General features: G+C 39.0%; 1 protein-coding gene across 3 annotated transcripts in view; it reads right to left on the bottom strand.

Moving 5' to 3' along the window:
• Nucleotides 1-4,520: 4,520 nt before the first annotated feature.
• Nucleotides 4,521-20,415, bottom strand: part of ASB3 (ankyrin repeat and SOCS box containing 3) — a 133,027-nt gene continuing 117,132 nt past the window's right edge. For all 3 annotated transcript variants that reach the window (XM_048842870.2, XM_048842869.2, XM_048842871.2), the window contains 2 exons: nucleotides 18,495-18,628; nucleotides 4,521-6,359 (listed from right to left, as the gene is read on the bottom strand). In XM_048842870.2, coding sequence (XP_048698827.2) covers nucleotides 6,103-6,359; nucleotides 18,495-18,628 — 391 coding nt within the window. In that variant the 3' untranslated portion in view covers nucleotides 4,521-6,102. The remainder of the gene's footprint in view (nucleotides 6,360-18,494; nucleotides 18,629-20,415) is intronic.

Below are 20,415 nucleotides of genomic sequence, written 5' to 3'. Positions count from 1 at the left end.
TATAAAGAATGCCCTTTTTGGGCTGCTTGTGTAACGGCACAGTGGGTTCTGTCAGTTGTTCATATGCACAACTCTCCTTGGTAGTCCAGCAGTTATTCTGGTCAACCTTGCTTTTTTTAGGGTCCATACGAGGTTTTTTTCTGGATTCAGCATCTAAAGACATCACAAGAATCTGCCTGACGACACTGTTGAGCATTTTGAAACATTGACATTTCATCCCCCCTTGCCACTTCCCGTTCCAAAGAATGTGGTGCCCGGCAGTTTGGCGCTGTCTCATTTACAAGGTGCATCACTCTCACAGGAGCACTGGATGAACTTCAAAATGTCTAAAGGAGCAAGTGAAACATTGTCTGGTGCAGTTTTTGGAAACTGAAACTTGGAACTGTCATGTCTCCATCCATTCTGCAGTGGATCAAGTGGCGATGCATCTAGAAGATCCACAGAACTTTTCCACATACATGCCTGAATATGTGCTGGTTTTACATTTTCTATAAATGCTTCAGCTTTGGCATTGACATGATACGTTTGCCAATTTTCCCTGTCCGTGATTTCTGCCATGCTTCTGACATGCAGGCACAATTTAATTGTCTGTACCATACAACCAGGCATTGATGCATTGATGTCACGCAGCAGAGAGAGGGAGTATCCAGCTTACAGAATCTTCAACACTGTGCCTTTGTCGAAGTCAAAACAGGAAGTTACTATCTCACAGCCTGAGAGTGCATGGTCAGCTAACAGTCCTGGTACAATACTCAAGTGTTGCTCTGAGGTAGCATGGATATCTATTACAGCACTCGGCTGGGCTGGGGGTTCCATAATCACTAAAGATGTTAGGCCCTGTTCAAGATAATGGTGCAAGAGTAAGACAAATATGTCAATGTCATCCAATAATACTGATATTCCCACCAGTTTCTCTTTTGCAATCATCACCATTTCTTATATAAGAATGCTGTCAGCTTCCTCATGCGACGTGGCCATATCTTCTCTGTTAATCAGAACACTTTCCTACTTTATTTCAGCTGGCTTGTTGTCTCTCCCTGTGATGTCCAGCTTGTGGTATAGAGTGTGTCGTTGGTGAAACTTCTTGTCTTGAATGAGCTCTTAACAAATGATATCATATCAACTGTTTCTTATTTTCAGTACACACCAAGACAACTTTCTGTAGAGGTATCTGTGCACTTGTATCCAACTGATGCATTCTGGGTGCTTTTGTAACTTTGCTAGATCTTGTGACAGTCTTTGCGCTCATGTCTTTGTACCTGTCAAAGACAAGGTGCTATGCATATCTGCTGTCAGCTTACGTTGAGTGTAGACTCTGAAATTGGTCAAAGTTCCAGACGATACTACTTGCTGGCCAAAGAACTGTTGAACTGTCAGTGACTGTACAGGTGACTTCTTGTGAAATATGTCTAGTTGACAACTCTGTCTGCAGCTGTTTTTTTAGGTTAGCCTTAGCCTTGGCAATCCTCATGTCACCAGTCATTGAACATTGATGTTCGTACAGGAGCCAATACATATGATCAAATATGCTTGTCATCAACCTCTCATGAACTTGTTTGTAGGCCTATCACTCTTGAATAGATAAGGTTAGAGTCAAATACCTTTGCTGGATCAACCTATATATGCTTTTTCTTGTTGTTATTGTCAGTGTCTCTGCTCTCCTTGGTATTGCATCTCAGAACCCTGTGGGGCCAGCTACATTCAGATTCTTCCATTTGGCAATTCCAATTGTAAGTACATCATCCACACTGACTGATGGTAGTGTCACTTCGCCACTGACAACATTTATTATTGCCTCTGGGTGCTTACTGGGAGGTCTAACAGATCAATGAAATGGATAGAGAAGCCATTAGTAGGAAACCAGAGATATGCATCTGTAGTAATTCTTGACTTCATTTCTTCTTTGTGGATCTCTTATATTGTGCCTGATAGGTGACATTTATATTTGCAATGTCTTCTACCAGGCAGCTGCATATATGGAGGCTAAGGGCCCAAGTCTTGAGAGTTTCTGGTTTCAGAGTAATCCAAATGATAGCACCATGGCACACTTCATGAAGATAGTTTCAATGTACATGCCACTCCATATACCATTCCATATTTCTGGAACATAGCACATGACATGCTCACCCTTGATGAACCAGTCTAAGACATTACCTGTCATGGATTCCAAGGATGCAGGTAATCCAGCTGAAGAAATGTATGGGAGCATCATAAGTGCTCATATTTCAAAATGCTCAGCAGTGACAAGGTATCATGAGACAGTTTCTTTGGATTCAGGGTCTTGAAATTCAGAATCTACCAGACTTTGGCCTTGGCAAATGCATTTTTTCTATTTTACATGCTAACAGAAACGGAAGGGGAGACAGGAGTCAGCCCAATTAGAAATGTAAGGTAACAATTGGACTTGAGGGGGGAGGGGCAGCTCAAATCCTGAAATTTAGCTCTGTAAGCACTTTGGGAGGGAAAATACTATTAACAAACTAACCTCTATTTATTCTTTTGCCAGAGTGATCTTCTGAATTAGTTCAAGAGTAACGTTCACATTATTTGATCAAATATGCATATTAACCTCAGAATTTCATATTATTTATAGTTCTGAAATAATTGGCCTATAAGGTCACCACATATACCTTCTTCTCCACATACTTTGTCTTGTCAGAAGAAGAGTGAAAATTAGCATTTTTTTACTGACTCATGATGGGCTTTATCATCCAAATGGTAAACCAGTGAGTAAAACGTTATGATAACCCTTAACTGATAAGAGAGACAAACACATATTATTCATGAATCTCATTGTTCCAATTGCAATTACCACCTGTTCCACTTCACCTATTAGGGGCATACATGAAATACAAGCAAGGAGACAGAAAGTTTTGACCGGTGAGATCTGTACAATAATGCATTTGTGTTACTCTGTTTTACTATTTTATGAAAGACACACCTGCAGTCTACATTACTAAAAACACAGTCATTTTGACATTTGAAGGATACATTTGGCCTCTTCCGTTTTTAATTACCTGCTCTTTCACATTTAACAACGCTTTGAGTTTAAAACCAAAGATGATGAGTTTCTGAAGATTAGGTTCTCCAGCTGTGGTCTTTGGTCCATGGTGGTCTGTGGAGCAACTATCGGGATCCACAATGAGATTGAGCTGGCTGGCAATCACCTCCTATTTCCAGCTGCTAAATTTCATTGAAAGACAGCTAAAAATACATAATACTTTATTATTACTTTTCCATATAAACAATTGCTTTAGTTGCCACTGGCCCTTATGTGATCACTTACAGGAGCAGAAAATGGGCTGCACAATTGTGAAAGGGAATGGACGTGATCCAGGAACCTGTTTCTATTAAGATGTGGTGCACACCTGTGTTCCCTCTAAGCTGCGTGGTCGTGCGGCTGCCCAGGAGTGAATCAAGTGCCGTGCACTTGATTAGCAGAGTGGCGCACAGCGGCATGTGTTCAGGTGCCTCTTCCCCTACTGCTCTGTAGCTGCGTTGCTCCTGCCCTCTGCCTTGGAGCCCCTGGCCAGCTGCTCCTGGGACCCTCATGCTGGCTGTACAGAGCGGGGTGTGGGGGGAAGGGGCACTGATGTCAGGGTGCTCCCCTCCCCCCTGCCCATGTACCCTGTCGCCGCAGAGCAGGGCAGAGGGGACAGGGCTCAGGAGCAGGAGAGCTCAGCTGCTGAGTTCTGAGCTTCCCGGTGGGTTCCTTAGAGAGACAGTGCACAGTCTCTCATAGGTTTCCCCAGCAGCCAGCACATACACACTGTCTCTGTATCTCTCTCTCTCACACACACATACACACACACACAGAGTCTGTCCCTCTCTCACACATACACACACAAACACACTTTCTCTGTGTCTCACACACATACACACACACTGTCTCTATTTTGACACAAACACAGAGTCTCTATCCCTCACACACACACACACACACACCCCGTCTCTTTCACACTCACCTCCCAACACATACTTTTGTTGCAGTTGTTGTTACTTCTTGGTACTTCCTGCAATGCACATATATTCTCTGTAATTTTATTCTTTCAAAGTGTTGTTATTTTGGTTTTTTGACTGGTCGATGCATTTAATAATTTTATTTCTCTCTTATGCTTAAATTTAATTCTTTGAGTAGTGAGTTCAGGAGTGGGTGGGTGAGATTCTGTGGCCTGCGTTGTGCAGGAGGTCGGACTAGATGATCATAATGGTCCCTTAGTATCTATGAATCTATGAATGTCTAACCTGTCCTGGCTGGAGTAATTATCCCTATGGTAACTTTTAAAATATATATATTATATCTAGGTTTCTACTGGTGATGCACATTTGCACATTACCTTGATACTGGTGCACATAACAAAATTCATTCCGCATCTGGATGGAAAAAATTAGAAGGAACATTGGTGCACACTATGAACGTTTGAGAACCACGCCTACAAAAATTACAATTGCGGGGAGACTAGATGAGACTGACCCAAAGGCAAGCATGTTGAAATCTGGTAAGAACTCCAACATGGAAATTTTCTTCTTAAATTGTTTATTAAATGAGACAAACGGTTTGATAACACATGGAAAATATAGTTGATACCAATTATTACAACGTTAGCATTGTATCCTAAGAATGAACATATGCACTCTGGTACAGCTCAGTACACAGGCACATCTCTACACAGTGTTATCAAATTCCTCTCGCTACAGACCTCATGTGGAAATAAAGGTGCCTAAGGTAACAAGATCTTTTGAAGGCAAGAAGGAACTTGAATTGACTGTTCTCACTCATGTGTATAGTTTGCATTTCCATTTATGAAGGCTGGCTAACTTTTCCAACCCAGCAGTATTTTTTTTTTTTAATTTAAGCTACAATATCCACCATTGTTTGCATTCCTGACCATGGTCAGCTCTAGATATGTGACACAGTTGGCACTTTGCTAACAGAAAAGCAGAAGTGAGGGTAGCCAGCAAGAATAGACATTCCATGTCCAGAAATATCCCAAACAGGGCCAGAACTCAAGTCATTACCAATCAGAACAGAGATTGTCAATGCTATGTAATTAAAGAAAAAATAAATACATTCAGCAGATTAAACTCCTCTTTGTAACCAGCAGATATGGGATCACTGAACAGGTAGGTGCTTAATCTCCTGATAAAAGAATTAGTAAGAAACTCCAAAATATGTTTTAGAGTAATTACTGGTAAGAGGACAAATCACCACACTCATAGTGAACCTGAATTCCTTTTGTACTCTAATTTCTAAGAAACTAGAATAAATAGTCCATGAATCTGAACATGACATTTGGGATTATTGCAGCATTTCAATTCTACTATAACATCATTCCAAATACCACTGTAGTATGTGCTGTTCAAACACTAATCTGAATATTGCTTTTTTCTTCTATTGAGTATGTGCATAAACCTGATCTGCATCTCTGAAGTACCAAAAATTTCATTTTCATGTCTTTAAAGTTGGGTTGGAGGAAGTATTCTTGTTTTGCAAATAAAATACTATGTATAGTTTTATGGAAAAATGAATAGCCTAAGACATTTTCATGGAAGGCAGAATAGAAGCAACTAATTATAGATTAATTAATTCGTACAAATTAAAACAGAAAGGATCAGACCTACCTCAACAAGCACTTTCCTTTTGGACATTCAGTGATCTCAGATGTCTGGCTCACCTAGACCATTTCTCAACATGTAAGTACAGAATACTCATATAATTTGTAATTTTTGACTTTAAAACATTTTGTTTGGCATGTATAGTATTTGTAATAGGATTTTTCACATTAATTTAGTGACTGACAGGAATAGCTATCTAGAAACTATGTTCACTGAACAGGTTGATTTTACCACATAAGAGGAAGGAATTTTCTTTTGAAAGAAAGAATACAAATGAAGGGACTAGAACAGATTGTTTTTAAAGCTTTCCATGTAGTTGAGAACATCATAACTTGCAACATACTTCTAATTAAAAGGTAAACTGCAATGTGAAAAAACCCTTTACTAGAGTAGCAAATACAGTAGCTCTCCTGTGGAGTCTGCTAATTGACATTCATAAAGTCTGCAACATTTGGGTCCAGACTCAGGCAGTTGGAATATCAAGCATCAGCACCACATGCTTCCCTTCTTGGTGTCTTCTGAACCGGAATGAGTTGGGCAAAATGTTCCTTCATCCAATTCACCCTGAATTCTGGAATGTTCTGGAATGCCATTTATTCTCAATATATCTAAATACAGCAGATAGTCCTGTAGACAAGTGGGCAATGGCAATTTACGGATAAACTGGTCAGATTGTAGGTGTTCACTTTTTAAAATGGACCGGATCTCAAGACGACAAAGGTGAGCCAAGGAAGGGATAAAGGCTGTAAAACGAAAGAAACAAAAATCAAACTGAGGAAAAGAACTAAGAGATTAAACTATGTGCTTATATTTTTGCTTCTCTTAGGCAGCTCTCCTTTGATAAAAGAACATTAAATAAACCACTGGCCAGATGATTAATCAGAGTTCTAATGTCTGAAGAAGCCTAGCAGTTTTAAAATCAGCATGTTAGAATGTCCCTGTATCAGCTGGATAAAAATACCTTAATCTTGATATATATGAAAACAAACTATTTCACACTCTACTAAAAAGTTCCACTCAACTTTCCTAAACCACCAGTTGCTTGGACAGAGATTAGCAGACGTCATGGTACACACAGGGAGTGACAAAATAAAATCGAGATGATGGAAAGTCAACAACGGAAACACTAATTTCCTGTGGGGAGAAAAGAGTCAATATTGATGACAAAAGTTGTTGGTTCATGCTAGTATGATTGCCATCTTTTTTTATCATTGTTCAGGCTATTACTAGTCAGCTTCTTCTTTAATGAACCGAGATTCACAATTACATTTTTGTACAACATACCTACGAGTTGTCTTAACCTGTTGTGTTGGCTAATATGTTTTATTGTGAAATTAGAAATTATAAACCATCCGTGTGCAAACTCTCTTTCTCACACACACACACACATATAGAAACAATATAGCTCATATGAATATCTATATATCTCTATATACCCCTGGCTTGTGTCTCATCAAATTGCAGCCCAAGAGTCAAGTGGTGTACTAATGCAGAGAAAATACATTGCAATATGTTGTTACTATTTAATACAGATGCAGCAGTGGAATTTTGGTGGCGTTTTACAGACAGTCCATTATGTCAGTGTGGGCAACCACAAACCATGACACATATTGTTGGAGACTGCAAAATGACTCAACATCCTGGAGGTCTTTGCGCCTTGAACATTGTTTACAAGAATGCTGCGGCTTGGCTTGACCGGATTGCATACACCAAATAAATAAATAATACAGATGTTGGAATGCAGCTTTAAGCCTTCATATAATACATTAAGATTTTGTTTTACCTACAATGTTGCTATAAGATCTGATTAATTAAGAATGACCAATCTGCTAAAAGGTGAATAAGCAGCACTGTTCCTATAGACACTCCCGTATATTAAGGAATATCATGGCCTGGTACAAGCTCAATTTTTGTTTCAGACAGACACCAGAAGAGAACAAAAATATGTCTGATTATATAAGAGAAAGGAGACAGTGAGACTTAACTGTGTTGGGTCTTCCATAATATAATTCTCTCCTTTCATCTCCTTCTCTCTCATCTTCCCCTTCTTATATTATAGAAAAATTTGTTTTAAACTCACAGTTCTCACTAACAATGTCTTGGTCACAATCTTATAAAAATTCATGACTTTTATAAACACTTAAGGGTCTGATTCTCATTTTTACCCTGGCCTCTTTACCGCCAATCTGGCAGTGCAAAGTGGTATAATCATCTACAATAATTCTGCTGCTACGGTAATTTACCAATTTAAACCAAGGTTTAAACCAGAGCTGCAGTATCTAGACCAACCCATTTTTGAGTTATGATGAGCAAAAATGAAATAAATAGATTAGAAATATATCCATAAAGTGAGATTGTGTCATTTTTGGACTCCCCAGTCTCTCAGATTTGCCTCAGACACTCTAGAAAATGTTTGTCCTGGCATAACATAAAACCTCAAAAACGTTAGGCAGATTGACAAATTTGGGTGTAGTAAAAAGGGCCAAACGTGGTTTAAAATGGAAGGCTTCATTAAACCTTAAATGCCAAGTCTCCAGAATGGCATTGGGACTTGCTTACAGAACAAAGAGCGCAGTTTGAATGGAATTTACGGCAGATTTAAAAGCATAAAAAGAATCAGCATGCCAGATTTTTTGCCAACAGTGCTCAGTGGCAGAAAGGAAGAGGAGAAGCAATGGAGTAAGTGAAAGGTGTCAGAATTCAAATGTTAGGAAAAGAGAGTCCGGATCAAGGGAACATGGTAGGAGTTTAAATGAGATGGGGTGGGGGCGGGAGCGGGAAGGAATAAGATAAAAGGAATCAAGATTAAAAGAGGACATCTTCCATCTATCGAGTGAGCTAACACAGAGGGGCAGGACATGGAGAGAAGAATGAAGGTCAATTAAATTAGCAATTATCCAAGTGCAGACATTACGTTATACTAGCTGACCCTGGAAAAAACGATTTCTGATCAGAGTTTAACTTAACCTTTTCATTATTAAAAGATGGTATTTCGTTCTTCTGTTGGTCTATTTAGCAACTGACGATCACTGTATCTTCACACTCCTTCCCTCGCTCTCCCAATGGGTGGTGTGTGGCTACGTGGTTTCCATAAGTAATTGGCTGACCTTTATCTCAAGAGCAGGAGTGTGACAGAGCAACACAAACTTTTATAAAATACAAGAGTTCAGGTTTATCTGTGCTCTAACTGGAAAAAAAACAACTTGTATCTATGTTCCCTACTCCTGGGCTACTGTCACCTCAGAGTCCCTTTCCTCTCAGGCCACAATCTGTTGCCTCCCCAAGGGTTAAAAGTGGAATCTCCTGCCTTTGAGGTCCCCTTTTTGTCAAGGAAATATAATAAAAGACAGTAACATGAATAGCTAGAACAATGTCTTAACTTTAAAGTTGTTTTCTCTCTGTCCCCTGCCATTTCTTTATTGCCTTTTCTCTCAGGTTAATAGGAGTAAGGGTATATTTGTCAAGCCTTATTGATGGCGACAATCCTCTTTGGCCTTTCCCACAAAATGGGTTGGGGAAGTTCTTTTCCTTTCCCCATTCTCTGTCTTATGTGGACAGGGAAGCTGTGTGTTCTTTTCCTCCTCCTCAGGGCAGAGGGATGACCATATTATACATACCTGCCCGACCCCCAGGTTATGTACTCAGGTGGCTAAGACAAGCCACCACCCATACAACCATGGCCACAGAGATATTTTTAGCACACTATCTCAAGCAGACCTAGTGTGTGTCTGTCTACCCACCCTGGGAAGTATGCTCCCAGCTGCAGGGTAGACATACCCTCAGAAAGGAGTGGACATCAATTCTATTCTCCAGGAGAAGAGAGAGTCAGTCAGGAAACAAGAGGCCACAGAGGAATAGCTGTTGGAGGTCACCCAACAGCACTACTGCTGTTCAGTGTCATATTTCACTTGATCGCCAATGGAGTAGGCTGGCCCCACGGTGCAGATTACAGCATTGGTGGAGAAATGTTGGTATGGCAACAACTGTCAAACTGGCTCAATGCAAGACCAGGTTTATATATTATTTATCAATGCACACAAAAGCTATACCAAAGGTCTGACATAAAACCAATACAAGCAAAGAAATTCAGAGTTAGGCTCTTGTTTCTTAGATATTGCAGCAGATATCATGAAGAAACCAGCAGATTTTAGCAAAATTGAAGAGTATGCTGTGAGTTAAAGATGAAGCAACAGGCTTAGCAACTGATTCTCCTTCAGAATGCCCTCTACAGATCCACACTTTTATGATGTGTGAGCCCTCCCCATCACAGTTTAGCAGACCACTGGCATACTAGTGCCTCCAAACAATTTGAGCAAGACTATTTAGCAACGGAGACGATTGAATGGGACACCACTGCACCAACCGCTCTCATTTCACCCTTATCTTACAAGGAATCTTAGTTTTATTCAATGACTTTTTACATGAATTAGGCTATATATGCAGGTCTGTTATGATCTAGCTAGTATTCTTTAGGGTCAGATACCTCACTCCAGTAGGCCTAGTTACAGCTTCAATGGCATGCTTACTGTGCCTAGGACCAAAATTTGTAAAACTACCACATGAATTGCCAGTCAGGCATTACTCTCTTAAAATGTTCCCTTCAGAGGGCAGTTCTGCAATCATTGTTTAAATTAGGCCTCCTCTGCCCTCCTTCTCGGGTGGTTAATATTGGGTTTTGGTTTCCTATATCCCCTGTGATTGAGAATCTGCATAACAATTAGCAAAGGAGAAAGAAAAGTTATTTTGCTGGTATCTGCTTTTCAGGTACATTGCATCTGCAGATCCATCTACCTCACCCAATAATTTTTTTTAATTTAGTAGAAACAGCTGTGGATGGAGGCATGCCAAGGTTCCTTTTTTAGCTTCTCTTTGTTTGTATCTGAAAAGGGGCATTTGCAATGCCGCCAGCTCTGCAACTTTATCACAAGTCTCAGAATATTTGGTGTTCTTCTTGAAGTCCCAGCTCCTGAAGTAATATGATTACATGAAAATCTCAACTAACCAACTAAAAAAAAGTTTCTAGCTCTCATATTTGTGGAGCAAACCTTGAAAATGTGAACCCTAAAGACTCAAAAGGCACAAAACAAATAAAATGAAATAAAATGTATTATTTTAATCTTGTGAGTTTTAAGACAATCTCATGAGTTTTGGGGAGTCAGGCTTATTGCTTTTGAATGCCTGGGGATGGCAATACATGTGTGGCCCCAATGAGCCACATTAAAACATCTTTTAGATGTTTCAAAGCTCACAACAGTAGGTGTGTATAAGCCAAGAATGTTGATTTGCAAGCAGCTATATACTATATTTTATTTATGTATGTACACACACAATAAATAAATACAGTTACTGGTGATTAATTTCTCTTTTATTTGCATACTATCTTAAAGTCAGACTACTGTTATTAATTGTATGTTATTTGAGTTCAAGTTCTTTCTTTTTTATTTTTTGGAAAAGATATATGCCATTTCAATAGGATCCCAATTTCAGTAGGATCATTTTGGTTCTATTGTTGAGAATAACACATTTGTCGTGGCTTTTGGTTCTATGATTCTTAACCTGACAGATTAGCAGCTGAGGATCAATCTCAGCGTAACTAAGGGACTGTTTATCCTATGGGTTAATGTACTTTGTAATGTATCACTGAATACTTTGACCATTAAATACACATGTACATGCTCAAAATTCTTGAAACTTTTAATACTAAGTATTTACTAGAGATGTGCAATCGCCTCCTTCCTTTGTAAACAGCAGTATTAATTCTGGAATTCTACAACTGGCAAACACAAGGTCCTATAACCCTCTGAGTACAATACAGAATACTTAGCAGAAGTATAGGATAATAGTACATATTTCAATGAGACAGAACAAAACACAAAAAATGGGGATTTTAGCACATCAGAAAAATCTTTGGGATCAATCTCCATTGAGAAAGATCATCCACAGCACTCTAATACTTAGGATCATGTTTTTAACCCAAGAGACAATAGTTTTCCCAATACAAACTCCATATCCTATCTATAGTAATGTACTATAAATAATTTACTATAGAGTACAGTAGAATGTACTAGAGAGTACACTAGAACCTCGGAGTTACGAACATCTCAGGAATGGAGGTTGTTCATAACTCTGAAATGTTTTAACTGAACAAAACATTATGGTTGTTCTTTCAAACGTTTACAGCTGAACATTGACTTAATACCACTTTGCAGCTTTACTATGCAGAAGAAAAATGCTGCTTTTAACCATCTTAATTTAAATGAAACAAGCACAAAAACAGTTTCCTTATCTTGTCAAATCTTTTTTTTTAACTTTCCCTTTTTTTAAGTAGTTTATGTTTAACACAGTAGTGTACTGTACAGTATTTTCTTTTTTTGGTCTCTGCTGCGTGATTGAGTACTACCGGTTCCAAATGAGGTGTGTGGTTGACTGGTCAGTTTGTAACTCTGGTGTTTCTAACTCTGAAGTTCTACTCTATTTATCTTTATTCCTTTCATTCTCAGCAATTCATTTACTCATATATTCGGACAAGTATACAATACTTAATGGTTATACAATGTGATGTTTGCCTTGGGTGCTTTCAATTTCATTTATTTCAGTCATCATGTTTATATGTTCCACAGTCTGTACATAGGTTGTAAAATGCCACTTTTACTTTGGCATGAAGCATACTTCTATTTCTTGGAGAATGCTACTACTAGTATAGTTTTATACTTAATACTATAGATACATGTTGAAGATTGCCTCACAAACACCAGACACAAAAACAGACCTTTCAACTACAAAAGCAAAAAAGGTTGCCAGTTATATTGAAATTTTCCATGATCTTCCACCAACTTAAAGCACAGCACAGTTCAAAAGTCACATTGACTATAAAGAGACAAGTTCCATTTCATTTCATTACTCCCTCTTTTTCATTTGAAAGCCTCAAGTCAAAAATAAGATGAACTTCTTGCAGGGACAGTGGAGAGCAGTTTAATAGCTGCAATAAATCAATATTCTTTTAAGGTAAAACTTTCTGAAATGTAGCATCTTCAACGAAAAAAGTTCCACTTTTTAAAAAAAAGTTATTATGTCACCTTTCACCCTCATACCACACTGAGCCAACTTTGCTGCTGCACACGAAGTGTTCTGTCCCAACAAACAGTCCCATCTGAAACAGCACAAAATATAGAATGCAGTAACATGGTATTTTCTAAAAGGGATGAGCGTTCCTTTTAGCCCTCATGATGATGGGACCAAAAAAAAAAAAAGAAGAAGAAAGAAACTAACCCTTTATCAGTCATTTTTTGAAAAATGTTACTTTTGAAAGCAGTGGCAATAAATTCTGAGGAGGCTGCTTGTCCCACTTCCTGACTGATAATAAGCACAGTTCTCACAACTATTAGAGGGAAATCTGAGGTTTGGAAGACTGAGGGAGGAAGAGATGGAAAAAGAATACAGGAATTCCATGAATCCAGAACTAACCTGTACCAGCAAGTTAAAGAAGTATGGGCTGGATGAATGGACTATAAGGTGGATAGAAAGCTGGCTCATCGGGCTCAACGGATAGTGATCAATGGCTCCATGTCTAGTTGGCAGCCCGTATCAAGCGGAGTGCCCCAAGGGTCAGTCCTGGAGCCGATTTTGTTCAATATCTTCATTAACGATCTGGAGGATGGCGTGGACTGCACCCTCAGCAAGTTTGCAGATGACACTAAACTGGGAGGAGAGGTAGATATGCTGGTGGTAGGGATAGGATACAGAGGGTCCTAGACAAATTAGAGGATTGGGCCAAAAGAAATCTGATGAGGTTCAACAAGGGTAAGTGCAGAGTCCTGCACTTAGGACAGAAGAATCCCATGCACTGCTACAGACTAGGGACTGAATGCCTCGGCAGCAGTTCTGCAGAAAAGGACCTAGGGGTTACAGTGGATGAAAAGCTGGATATGAGTCAACAGTGTGCTCTTGTTGCCAAGAAGGCCAATGGCATTTTGGGCTATATAAGTAGGGGCGTTGCCAGCAGATGGAGGGAGGTGATCGTTTCCCTCTCTTTGACATTGGCGAGGCCTCATCTGGAGTACTGTGTCCAGTTTTGCGCCCCACACTACAAGAAGGATGTAAAAAAAATTGGAAAGTGTCCAGCGGAGGGCAACAAAAATTATTAGGGGATTGGAACACATGACTTATGAGGAGAGGCTGAGGGAACTGGGATTGTTTAGTCTGAGGAAGAGAGGATTGAGGGGGGATTTGATAGCTGCTTCCAACTACCTGAAAGGGGGTTCCAAAGAGGACAGATCTAGACTGTTCTCAGTGGTAGCAGATGACAGAACGAGGAGTAATGGTCTCAAGTTGCAGTGGGGGAGGTTAGGTTGGATATTAGGAAAAACTTTTTCACTAGGAGGGTGGTGAAACACTGGAATGCATTACCTAGGGAGGTGGTGGAATCTCCTTCCTTTGAGGTTTTTAAGGTCAGGCTTGACAAAGCCCTGGCTGGGATGATTTAGTTGGGGATTGGTCCTGCTTTGAGCAGGGGGTTGGACTAGATGACTTCCTGAGGTCCCTTCCAACCCTGATATTCTATGATCTTTTCTTTTTTCCTCAGCTGTCCACTTAAAGAAAAAAAATCACTAAAGCACCTTATATTTTGCTATTATCACATTACAATCTTGGTTTCATTTTACACTTTCAGTTTTCCTTATGCAGACACTAAGCCCTTGTCTATACTACAGAGTTTTGTCAACAAAAGTTATGTCGATGATCAAAAAGCGCTATAATAACATTGCTATTGCATGTTCACACTACGCTCCTCGTCTCGGCAGAGCATGTCCACAGCTGGTGCTCTAGTATCAACAGTGAGAGCAGTGCACTGTGGGTAGCTATCCCACTGTGCTACTTGCCACCTTCTGCAGCTAGAACTTGTGCGACGGCGGAGTGGATCGCAGCGCATCATGGGTGCAGGCTCAATGTCCCATGATGCAGTTCTTTCTGTCCCAGCATTCTGTGGGCTTTCGACTGCATTTTGCAGCATTTTTCATTGGCCCCCGTTTACTGTGCGCCCGCCCTCTCTGTGTGAAAAGATGGATCCTGCACTGCTCTCTACTGTTGTGGTAACTGTCATTAACACATCATGGGTGGTCATGCAGTATATCATGAGCTTCCAATCTGAACAGGTATCTGAGTTGCCTGACCTGCTGTATGCTATGGAAAGAAACGACATCAGATTACTTTTGGCATTGACAGAGCAGCTAAACAAGTGGACCATCGCTTTTAGGCTCAGGAAACAAGCACTGAGTGGTGGGATCACATCATTATACAGGTCTGGGATGATGAACAGTGGCTGCAGAACTTTCAGATGCGGAAAGCCACCTTCCTTTGGAAACTTGCCCTAGTCCCAAGGTGCAAGGACACCAAAATGAGAGCAGCCCTCTCAGTGTGGAAGCATGTGGCAACTCCAGACTGCTACCAATCAGTCAGGTATTGGTTTAGAGTCAGGAAGTCGACCACTGGGGCTGTGTTAACGTAAGTGTGCAGAGCTATTAATTGCATCCTACTACAAAAGACTGTGACTCTTGGCAATGTGTGTGAAATAGGGGACGGCTTTGCAGAAATGGGATTCCCTAACTGCACTGGGGTGAGAGATGGCATGCATATTCCAAGTCTGTCGATAAAACTCTGCTGCAAAAAGTTCTATGCGTCTGGTTGAGGTGGTTTTATTTTCTTGCCAAAACAAGAGAGTTTTGTAGGCAAAAGTAGCACTGTAGTGTGTATACCTCCACTGTTTTGTTGAGAAAAGCTGCCTTTTGTTGACAAAATTGTGTAGTGTAGACAAGGCCTAAAGGTATGTCTACGCTGCAGTGTAAACCCAAGCTGCAAACACAGGCTCAAGCCTAATCCTCCTTCCGTTCACACAGCTCAGATCCTGGGACCGCATAGGGAAGAGGGTCCAAGCCTGAGTCAAGCTGGGACACAGGGTTCAAGTCCTATCATTTTGCAGGGTAGATGCAGCTCCACTGGACTCGTGCTCTAGGAGTCCACCAAAAATATTCCACAATCCCACAAGCTGACTTTTTTTTTCCCTCTGAACAGTCAAGTATGGCACACAGTCAGGGTTTTCTATGCTGCACCATGAACAAAGGGCTAGAATGGCCATATTATTGGGAGGGCATTAGAAAGTCTGGGATATGGGTAGTTGGACTTGGGCCCACATAATACAGCATAGATGCTGGAGCCCCACGTTGAGACCCACAGTCCAACAATTCCTATCCTGAGGTTACAAATAAGTGTAGATGCTCAAGCCCTCAGTTAACAAACCCAGGGTCTGCTAACTCAAGTTCTACTAACCCTGGGCTTACATTGCAATGTAGACATACCCTAAGAGTACAAATGCTGCCTGTACACCATATAGGGCAGGGGTTCTCAAACTAAGGGTTGGGACCCCTCAGGGGGTAGCAAGCTGTCAGCCTCCACCCCAAACCCCACTGTGCCTCCAGCATTTATAATCGTGTTAAATATATTTTAGAAGTGTTTTTAATTTGGCGGGGGCGCACTCAGAGGTTTGCTAAGTGAAAGTTTGAGAACCAGTACAAAAGTTTGAGAACCACTGATACAGGGTATATATTGCAGTTAGACATCTGTGCTGGCCCATGCCAGCTGACTTGGGCTAAGGGACTGTTTAACTGCAGTGTATGTGTTTGGGCTCAGGCTGAAGCCTCGGGCTGTAGGACCCTGCATGGTGGGAGGGTCCTAGAGCCCGGGCTCCAGCCTGAACCCATAGGTCTACAGTGCAATTAAACAGCCCCTTAGCCCAAACCCCTTAGCCCAAGTCAGCTGGCACATGCCAGTCATGGGTTTTTAATTGCAGCGTAGACATACTCATAGAGATCCACTAAAGTATCAAAATAGGCCTGACGTAGAAGTTAAGTTCTACATAGACCTGTACTAATCCTCTGCTCTGGGGTGAATTTCACCTACAGTGATTAATGTTCTCAGTTTGGAGTGTTTGAAACAAACATATCAGAACTGAACTGTAATGACAGGTTCTTTTATATTTAGCACAAATACTTCATTTTTAATTTTGGATATTGAATCTTTTGGGATTCTTAGTACCATTCAAGACCTACTAACATTCAAATGTCCAGTGTAATATGCCACATACGTGCAGGATGTACCTCAGCATGCCTGCTTTTCCTCTCTTTCTGACTAGAGCTGACTGAGAAGTAAAAAAACAAACAAAAAAAATTGTGAGGTGCCTAGGATGATCTCTCTCTCTGTCTCTGACTTTTCTCACTAGGCTTGATTATGCAAGCATTCTGGCCCTGGGAAATCACTGTCTGAGGATGGTCTGCTTCTACCTTCTACAATTTGACTAAGACCACCAAGGAAGACTACCAAAAATTTAGGAGTTACTAACTGCCCCCATATTCTAGCTCCTAAATGGAACACATTTAAGTCTGCTAAATGTATAATCATTCTCATACTTTTTCATACTAGGAAAACTTAAAATATATAAGAAACCATTTCATATTTTTTTCACATTTTTCTTAGTATGCTTGGTAATTATGAGTAATAACCTGTCTTTCTCCTAGCTGATCCTGCAGTGAAGTCCTAATGCTAAATTTAGGACATCACATTAATTTCTATAACAGACTGATGTTCTAAACAAAACACAGAATTAAAACTCCACCGAAGGATTAAGCAGGAGGAAGAAATAGACTGCAAAGAAATCAGCCTTTATTACAATATGAATATATTCACTAATAACTAAGGGAACACAGAAAAACTTTGATCAAGTACATTTCTTTATGCAAAGCCTTCTCCCACTCCAATAAGATATGCTGATTAGTATTAAATACACTACTCCAAGGAAAGTCTTATAAAATAAACATAAAAACAATCCTTTGTAGACATTATAGCACCGCTTTAAAAAGGAATTCGTTTTACAATGAATCAATAGGAAAGAGTATTGCATAATTTTTCAGATAGCTCAGTCCTGCACAGCCCATTTGTTCTGACTGGCTTTTGGGAAGGGTGTGTGTGGCGAGAGATAGTATTTGTGGAAATATATTTATTCATTTTTGGTTGACTATATTTTAATTATAGGAGGGAAGAGAGGCTGCTGGATTTCTAGGTATTTATTAGAATATTTATATGGTTTGTATTTTTAATTACTGTCAAAAGTGCTTAGATGAGTGGGTAGGCGTTTTTGTATTGAGTGTATAAATCAAATTCAATAAGCAAAGTTAAGGGAACATTGTCTAGAAAAAGTAATCAAGTAATATCCATCATCTCCCCTTAAATCTTCTAAGAGGCAGAACAAATCATTTTAGTAAGTTCCACTATTAACTTATACTTGATGCCTTTACAATATATTTTACACCCACCCTCCAAAGGACATACCTACCTAATCTCTTGAACTAGCTACTAAGACTTTTCCATACCAATTGTCAAGCCAACTGACCTGTACAGGTTACTTAATAAGATCAAGGTTAACTAGTTTACAGTCCTCAAAATCTTTCCCAACAACAGGCTCTCTGAATTGCGTTTCATACATGTGTGTTATGATGCCATCCTGCTGCCTTTTCATGTTTAAGGGCACTTGAAACCGTATTTACCTTAGACAACTTTTTATTTAATCTGTATACCAGTAATTACATGGAGAGGATAATTCTGACTAAAAGTATCAGTTTGAAACACATTATGTATTTCATTTACTATACTGTTTATTTTATTAATTCAAATATGATCTTAGTTTAGGACAACTACTGGTTTCCCCAGGTATAAAAACACAATTTCTATCCAATTTAATTTTACATTCTGCAGTCTTCACATATTGTTCCAAAGAGCTATTTCCCTCTTAAATTCTAGAAATTGGTATGTGCAGAAATTAGCTGATTACTTACCAAAATGGTTATGTGGAATCCAGGTGGAGGTTTCTTTGTAGTCAGAGAGATTTTGTTCTACAGCTGGAGGAAGCCTTTTCCAGTTAGTGAATTCCAGAGTGAAATTAAGGACGTCATCATTTACAGAATAAATCCTACACAATAAAAAATTACCGTATAACTTTGTCAACTGTTGTACACACTACCTTAAAGATAATCTTGGGGGAGAGGAGGAAACATATTGAAAGATTTATGTTTTTGTAACAAGTTTCTGGAAATCTACATCCTAAGCATAACAAAACATCAAAGGGAATTCTAAAATAACTTTGACAGCATAACACTTTACTAAAGCAATTATATCTTCCTCCATTACTTTTAGAATTAAGCTGTAAGAGAAAGTATGCATTCCTAAAATGTATTTGCCTTAGTAATAGGCAGTATTTTTCTCTGTAATAATTGCTTATTCCATCTCTACCTAGGTTTTTATAAGGTCTCTCACCACCAGGGTGAATGAATGTCTCACATTAATGCCTAGTCTTTCCATCACATATGGAAAAAATGTTTAATGGCTTATTTTAATTTAAAAAATAATCAAACCAAAACCTAAGGAATAAAAAAAAAAAAGATTTGAGTTTTATGCACACACTGATTTTAGCCTCTAAATTTAAATTTGTTAGTCTCTAAGGTGCCACAAGTACTCCTTTTCTTTTTGCAGATACAGACTAACACGGCTGCTACTCTGAAAACTGATTTTAGGGTGATTTATATCTCATTTCTCCAAGAAAATGTGTAAAAAATGGTAAACAATAGCCTTCATAGGATAAATGGGTTACACAGGAAGTCTAAAGAAGTTATTTTTTAAAAAAGGTATTTGAAATGTACTGAAATATAATACTTGCACTTTCACATAATAATTTCTATGCTATATATGTATTCTTCCATTTTCATTTGACTCAACCAATAGTATAAAACATAAAATGCTGTGAAACACACAAATGTACTGGGTGATTAAAATTAATAATAAAAAACTTCCTTGCCTGTTCTATTTTTTCTATTATTTCATTTTTCAGCATTAATTTAGTTCAGGTGTGACCAACAGAGTCATTTTCATGCATTTATCTGAACACGGTACAGGAGTTATGAATCTGATTGCACTGCTTTTTTTAATGCCATGGGGAGTTTGCTTACCACTTTTGGTACTCCCACTAAAATTTACTGTTACTGTAGTACACTGACCATTATATTGTACAGCTGTACAACCCTAAGCCAGTGACAGTTAGTCAACCATATGCACAGATGGCATTTACTTTCTATTACTCTGCCAGTATTTTCCAGGAGGAAAAAAACCTAGCATTGCATTTAAAGTTGCAAAAATATATCAAATCTGTAGATTACACAGTAACAGGCAGTTATTTTAACAAGAATGTTTTTAAACAAGTTAAGTCAAGAAATGTGTATAAAAGTACTTGTAGTTTAGCTGACAATTTTAAAAATTGTTACATACAATACAAATGGACAAGAAGAGTCACAAAAAATTAGGGCTTTTATAGTCTTTACTCTTGTAATCATACACTGTTCTTTATTTGTAAGTACAGTGTAATCACAAATAACATTTATCATGTCAGGCTTAAAATATGTTGCTTTAACTGCTGAGTATAAAATCAATGAATATAAAATTTCACTAAATCAAGAAAATCAGTCTAATGATGAAGTTAACATTGTAAGCAGTATGACAAGTTCAACTATAATATCACAAAATTGAAAACAGATCAATGTTTAAAACTGAGCGGACACTAAAATTCAGCTCCTTCTATACAAATTAAAGATTACAAGTAAATGGAATTCCTAACAGGATATGCAAAGTTTTGTGAATATGCCAAATCAGTGGACTCTGTCTAATCCATTATTTCTATTTCACGTGTTTGTATAGTTTCAAATTATT

The sequence above is a fragment of the Caretta caretta genome, chromosome 3 (assembly GCF_965140235.1).
Source record: "Caretta caretta isolate rCarCar2 chromosome 3, rCarCar1.hap1, whole genome shotgun sequence".
Lineage (NCBI taxonomy): Eukaryota > Metazoa > Chordata > Testudines > Cheloniidae > Caretta > Caretta caretta.
The sequence above is the reverse complement of the archived record's forward strand: the minus strand, read 5'-3'. Positions and strand labels throughout refer to the sequence as shown.